The sequence below is a fragment of the Hyperolius riggenbachi genome, chromosome 11 (assembly GCF_040937935.1).
Source record: "Hyperolius riggenbachi isolate aHypRig1 chromosome 11, aHypRig1.pri, whole genome shotgun sequence".
Lineage (NCBI taxonomy): Eukaryota > Metazoa > Chordata > Amphibia > Anura > Hyperoliidae > Hyperolius > Hyperolius riggenbachi.
In genome coordinates this window covers 83,566,999-83,574,097 of record NC_090656.1, presented here as the reverse complement: position 1 = coordinate 83,574,097, position 7,099 = coordinate 83,566,999, and the positions used below count along the sequence as shown (strand labels likewise).

The 7,099-nt window shown below is 43.9% G+C and overlaps 1 protein-coding gene across 1 annotated transcript in view; it reads right to left on the bottom strand.

The window, feature by feature from the left end:
* Window positions 1-327: 327 nt before the first annotated feature.
* Window positions 328-7,099, bottom strand: part of ACTN3 (actinin alpha 3) — a 148,893-nt gene continuing 142,121 nt past the window's right edge. Inside the window, exons 20-21 of the mRNA XM_068260716.1 lie at window positions 1,532-1,690; window positions 328-1,427 (exon numbers count right to left, since the gene is read on the bottom strand). Coding sequence (XP_068116817.1) covers window positions 1,269-1,427; window positions 1,532-1,690 — 318 coding nt within the window. The 3' untranslated portion in view covers window positions 328-1,268. The remainder of the gene's footprint in view (window positions 1,428-1,531; window positions 1,691-7,099) is intronic.

Below are 7,099 nucleotides of genomic sequence, written 5' to 3'. Positions count from 1 at the left end.
CACAGCCTCTGCATACCCTATTGCTACACCACTGTGCCTCAACTAGGGCTTTCATTATGTAAAATGCCAGTATGTTGAACCTGAAAATGCCGGTATGGTACGAACCTCGGCTCTTCCTGTTTGGTAAGCCAGCACCTATTCAGTAAGGAGACCGTGGGCAAGACTCCCTAACACTGCTAGTGGCTGCAGCTCTGGCGCTTTGAGTCCACCAAGAGAAAAGCACAATATTTAAATGTCCTGTGTCTTGTCTGTAAAATTACAGTAAAACTGTCAGTTAACGTGTATAAATAAAAAAAAAATAACATGAACAGAAGAACACAATCCATGTAATCATTAAATATTCACATTTATTTTCCTCTCACCTTCAGAGGACTCTTCCTGGAAGTGAGTCTAAGAGATATAAACTCACAACTTTTTTTTTCTTTAGGTTTTTTTTTTTTTGGAACCATAACTACACCACACGGCTCTTAACTGGCGCGTCACCAATGCATACTGGCTTACGGAAGGTTCAAAAACTGTGTCACCTTGCTAAGTCCCTCTCTTTTTACCACTTTCAATGACCTATGGCTGCATGAGCAGATCGATGCTTTAAAAAAAAAAATGCGTTTATACTACATGAGAACTAAGCAGCTAATGCTAACGTTCTGTAACTACAGCAATAATTAACCATTAAAATGTATATATACACTCATACCCTTGTTACAATGAAACAGAGGTTTCCAAATGAATTTGGGATATAAATTTATTTGGAATTTATTCTCTAAAATGTATTTCCCCTGGTTTGACTTCAAAGCACTATCTAGTTCAATAGTGACATGAGTCCTATCAAGGCACATCGGAGATTCATTGCATTGTTTCACATCTCATACCCTCCGTTCCACTTCCAGAACCTCATCATAGACATAGGAAGAGCTATGCAATATAAGGTGCATGTTTTACAGTTACACAAGTATTATTAACATTGATTTAAAATAGGTAACATAGGCATGGTTGACACAGGCAATAATGATCAATCATTTAGCTAAGAGGACATCAGTAGTAACGCAATAAAGTACTTGTTGCTTTTTAAAACTACTTGAGACTGAGCCCAAGTTTGATGTTTGCTTAGCCGCCATTTTGTTTGATCAAAAAAGTGTATATATACATTTTATTTACCACTTTGATACACTTTAAGAAGGTCATTTTTGCCTTTGGGTAAAAGACTGAGGTACAGGGGAGGGGTGGGGCTTGGGAATAGTTATGGGAAGCAGCAGAAAGGTGTTATCTTTTCACAGATCACTCTCTCCATAGAGGGCACTGGAGAAGGACATGTAATCCAAGGCTCCGGTGACAGAATCGGCACCCATGTATTTTGTCATGCGGCTGATGCAGTATTCGGCTTGTTCTGGGGGCAGTTCTCTGCGCAGTTCATCAATGGTAATGTAGCACTGCAATGTAATGGCAACAGGTCACAAAGCAGCTCATCCACTATGAGCTCCTAATGAGCAGAGGACACATGATGACACAAGACATACACAAGACGCACACTGACCTTATCTGATGCCAGAATCTTGAATGAAGCCATGACTTGTTCAGCAGTGTCTGTCTCTGCTGTCTCCCGAGTCATGAAGTCAATGAAAGCCTGGAAGGTTACGACTCCTATGTTGTTGGGATCCACCAAAGTCATAATGCGGGCAAACTCAACTTCACCCTGGGAAAAGGAAAGAGAAAATGTTGTGAGGCTATACACTGTATGGAGAAAAATTACACAGTGGAAAAATGTCAAAACCCAATACTTCAGCAGGTTAAAGGGAACCTGAAGCATGAGGTATATGGTGGCTGCCATATTTATTTCCTTCTCAACAACCCTAGTTGCCTGGTATCCTGCTCAGAGATGGATTAACATGTAATGAGGCCTTAGGCAAAGTAGTAGATTTTTCACCCCTTGTGGTCATTTTGGTAAGTGGAGAAAGGTCAGAGAAGGTGGCAGGTGGGCCCTTTGCCACCCACTTGGCCCCGGGCACCTGCCTAGGTGATCTCTAGGGAGCAGGAAAATCAGGCGCATAAGTGGACAAATCGGGCATTCACTCTAATGTTAAATATCTGCTGTTGAGCCCAAAACTGGACGATTCGGACTCCCATTAAATAGTGAGAAAATTTTCGTTTTGAGAAGTAGTGGTTTGTAAAATATCGTTTCAAATTTGTTTTGACAATTTCAATTTTTTTTGTAAATTATTGTTTTAACTGTTTTAGCATATTGAAATTCGTTTTGAGAATTATAATTTTGTCATTTATTGTTTTGAAATGTATTATCTCACAAATGTATCGCTTATGGTTTTGAAATGTATTATCTTACAAATATACTGCTTTTTGTATTTTAATAGTTTGCAGCAGAGAAAGCGGATTTTAGGTTTAGGTATCAGGAAGGGGGGTCTTAGGGTTAGGCACCACCCGGGGTTCTGAGGGTTAGGCATCACCAGGGGTATATTAGGGTTAGGCACCACCAGCGGCGTCTCATGGTTAGGCATCACCAGGAGGGTCAAAGGTTCAGGCAGGGGCGGGTCTTGGGGTTAGGGCCCCCAATCGAGCATTAGGGTTAGGCACCACCAGGGGGGTCTTAGGGTTAGGTATAGGTAGAGGGAGGGTTCTGTGTAGAGATGGCCCGAACCTCCGATTTACAGTTCGAGGACCGCGAACGTGAACTTCCGCAAGAGTTCGGTTCGCGCAAACTTTCGCGAACCGCAATAGACTTCAATGGGGAGGCGAACTTTGAAAACTAGAAACACTTATGCTGGCCAGAAAAGTGATGGAAAATATCTTTCAAGGGGTCTAACATCTGAGTTTTTGCATGGATGAGTGGGATAGACGCCAAAAGTCCAGGGGAAAAATCTGGATTTGACGCCAAGCAGCATTTTAAGGGCAGAAATCACATTGAATGCTAAATTGCAGGCCTAAAGTGCTTTAAAACATCTTGCATGTGTATACATCAATCAGGGAATGTAGTTAGAGTATTTGACACACCAAACTCACTGTGTAACGCACCGCAAACAGCTGTTTGTGTTGTGACGGCCGTGCTGGACTAGTGCACACCATGGCGAGATTGCTCTTCCTCAGTGATATCAAGTAATGTCTGACTGCCTTGTCAACTTTCAATGGTTCTTTCTCTACCATTGTTAAAGCTTACATGATACATCTATTTTTTTAAAATTACATTTTCTGCTTGCCATTCAGTACCTTCAACGAGAATCTATTATGGTGGACAAGTCTGCCATTGTGATCAAGGGTAATGGCCGGGGAATCAGGTTTCGATGAGAACCGGCTACCACCACCACACATCCAAGTAAGGACCCATTTGCTGTATAAGTAATGTTCCTTCCCTGACCGTGCTTTGCAGACCAGGCATCTGTGGTCAGATGGACCCTTGACCCAGCGCAAGACGAAACAAATCGAAAGCATTTGCGAAGGATGTGTTATGGAGGGGAAGTCTGCCATTCATTCAACTGTGTAAAACTTTCGATGGTACTTTCTTAGTACCATTGTGACCACGGGTAATAGCTGGGGAATCCTGGTTCGATTCCAGTCCAGAGTGGGAGCCTAAGAAACGGCTACCACCACCACACATCCAAGGAAGGCAGCAGGCACGCTGTGGGCAAAGGAGCAGGAATGGCTACCACCACACATCCAAGGAAGGCAGCAGACACGCTGTGGGCAAATGAGCAGGAATGGCTACCACACATCCAAGGAAGGCAGCAGGCATGGCATACACGTCCCGAGGTAGTGACCAAACATAACAATACAGGAGGACTTTCGAGGCCCAGCTGTATATGAGATGAATCAACTTTAAATCCTTTAACGAGAATCTGTTATGGAGGGCAAGTCTGCCATCCATTCAAGTGAAAGGTATGCACTGACTGCCAGGTATAATACAATGTGCAGTCAAAGATGCAGTGAAAGGTATGCAGTGACTGCAAACAGCTGTTTGTGTAGTGCCGACCATGCTGGGGTGGTGCGCACCATGACGAGAGTGCAGGTGATGGCGGCTTTCCAGCCTATATGGTTGAAGGGCTGAGGTAGCTGAATGACAGAACAGTGACTGTCCAGCTGATCAAATTTGGTCTGTCCACAATGAAGCAACGACCTTATTATCGTGGGTGTGCCCTCCCACCCCCCGAGACACTCATATGGCCGGCGGTCATTGCTTCATTGTGATACGCAAGCCCCTTCACCGCAGCAAGGTAATGATGATGAAGGGGGATTGGCACATGTACATGCCTTTTGTTTTGTTGTTGCAGCTGCAGTGCAGCCAGAAACATTAGACAGGCATGTACATGCACCAGAAATTTTTTCATATCGGCCACGCAGCAGCCTTAAAAATTCAGGAATCCACCTGGAGTCCTGGACCCTGTTGGTGGTGGCGGAGAAGGCAGTCAAGCAGCCTGCGGGCAAAGATGCTGTGTGGGGAGCGACTTAGTCTTAGGGCAGGCAGTCAAACGGCGTGCAGGCAGAGATGCTGTGTGTGCTCACGTAGGTAGGTGGGTGCACTAAACACAACAGGTAGGTATATGCATTGATGGGTATTACAAATGTGCACCTTTCACACACACGTACCGTGAACAGGTACAGGGACTGGTGGTATTGAATATCACACTGCGTGCGCTCACGTAGGTAGATGGGTGCACTGAACAAAACAGGTAGGTATATGCAGTGATGGGTATTACAAATGTGCACCTGTCACACACACACAGGTACCGCCATCAACAGGTGCAATAACTGGTGGTATTAACAATGCTTGCGCTCACGTAGGTAGGTAGGTGGGTAGGTAGGTAGGTAGGTAGGTGTAATAATCAAAATCCTCTTTAGTGGTTCTTTTCTTGTAAAGAGGCATATATAAACTTTTTCCTCTTTGAACTACAAAGAAATTGCCATTACTAGGAGGAGGAAGTATTTACAAGACAGGTCACTTTAAGGAAGGAATGAGGAGAGGAGACTGCAAACTATAAGAAGAGGGTGTTCAATGCTTCGTGCTATTCCATTTTATTCTGATGAAGACACCCGAGAGTGTCGAAACATGTCAAGAGGATCTTAGTGGGGCGCCCCTTTAGATCATTTGGAATGTATTGTTAAGCTGTGAACCTTTTTGATAAGGACCTGCGCATAATCTGGTATCGCAAGCCGTGGAGCGCAAGGAAATATTAGCCGGCTCTGAGACGCAAGGAAGTGACGTCATCGCTTGACCCGTGAACCGGAAGTGCTAGTGGGAAACGCTGCGGGGATCCAGCAGCTGGGAGACCGGGAACTGAGTGTTACGAGCGGACGCACCAGTAGCGCCGGGAGGTTGGTGAACTACGTCGGAGCAGCTCTCTCCCCCTTATATGGTTATAAGGACGGCTACGTGAGTAATATTAATCTCTTACCGCAGCCCTTGGGACGGCACAGGAGGAAACCTTGCGGACTCTTTTGTGACAGTTATGCATAAGAACCAGAAGCAATTGATCCCCAATACTGTGCACATACAATAGCCATAGGAGGATTGGATAGATTGTGGAGGTTTCTAGTGAAGATTTTTGGTACCTGCTAGTGCTATTTTATATTACTTCATTTTTAAGGAAAAGCCTCTTTCAGATGATTTTATATATTTTTTCCTTCTATTTTGAAACAGCTCATCAGCACACTCCCAGTGTGATTAAGGGGGATATTGTTGGTGTGTGTGTGTGTGTGTGCATGTGAGACTAAGAGGAATTTTAAATTGTCTTGATATTTTGGAATAAAAAGAAATACTTATTTATGTGACAACCTGGCGCTTCTCATAATAATTTTTTTATATATAAGGTAGGTAGGTGCACTGAACAGTGAACAGGTGCAGTGATTGGGATGGGATTACAAATCTGCAGCTGCCTGTCCACACACACAGGTAGTCACTGAATGTGCTGGGCCTGGCAGTGGCACAGTAGGAATTACACCAAAGGCCAGCTGCGACTGACTGACAGGGCTGTATATAATGCAAGTGGGCCACACACAAAAAAGATCACAAGAACAAGATTAGCTCTCAAAAGAGCTGTTGAGGGGTGCTTTTTTAGCAATAAGAATCAGCAAGAAGCAAGCTAAAAAGCCTACAAGAGCCTAACTAAGCTTTCCCTATGAGAGTCTGCAGCAGCTCTCCCTTCTCTAATTACTGCAGGCACATGAGTGAGTCCAAATAATGCCTGTCACTGCCTGCCTTTTATAAGGGAGTGAGTGGCTCCAGGAGGGAGTGTAGCCTGATTGGCTACAATGTGCCTGCTGACTGTGATGTAGAGAGTCAAAGTTGAACCTAATGATGCACTATGGGGGCGAATCGTTCGGGCCATCTCTAGTTCTGTGTGAGAGTAGGGTTAGGCTTAGTAGAAGTAAAATATCCGTAATATTTACCAATGTTTTACTATGCTTATTACGACTGTAAATATATTTTCTTTTTCATTGTTTTGTACTATATTTAGCGATTTTTTGATTACCGTCATTTTAATGTATTTATTATTCTATTTCAGATAAAGATGAAGAAATGATAAAATTAACCTAAACATTTGGCTTTGTGATACTTACAATAATTAAAAAATACTTTAGAAACATTTTCTAATTTCAACCTAAATTTACTTCCTTATCATTGCCGAAAAACAATGATTTTGGCTTTATCCTGCGCCCTTTTTTCACACGCAATCTCTTTGGCTGCAGTAGTAACTGAATCACAAACCTGAAACAAGCATACAGCTAATTAAGTAAGGCCTGGGTCAGAAACACCTCATCTGCATGTTTGTTCAAGGACTATAGCTAAAAGTATAAGAGGCATAGGATCAGCAGGTCTGCCAGGCAACTGGTACTGGTTAAATGAAGTAAATATGGCAGCCTCCATATTCCTCTCAGTTCAGGTTCTCTTTATAGAGGGGGAAGCCTCAGGGTCCCAATGAGGCTTCCCCCACTCCTGTAGCTGCAGGCAGTCCAGCGCTGGCTCCCCCGAAGAATCCTAGAATCCTCCCTCGACAAGCCTGACAAGCGCTGATTTAATTACCTCTCCTGGCTCCAGCGGGGGTGCTGTTGCGGCTCTCCGCACGGAGATAGGCAAAAATAGCCAATCTCCATCAGGTCC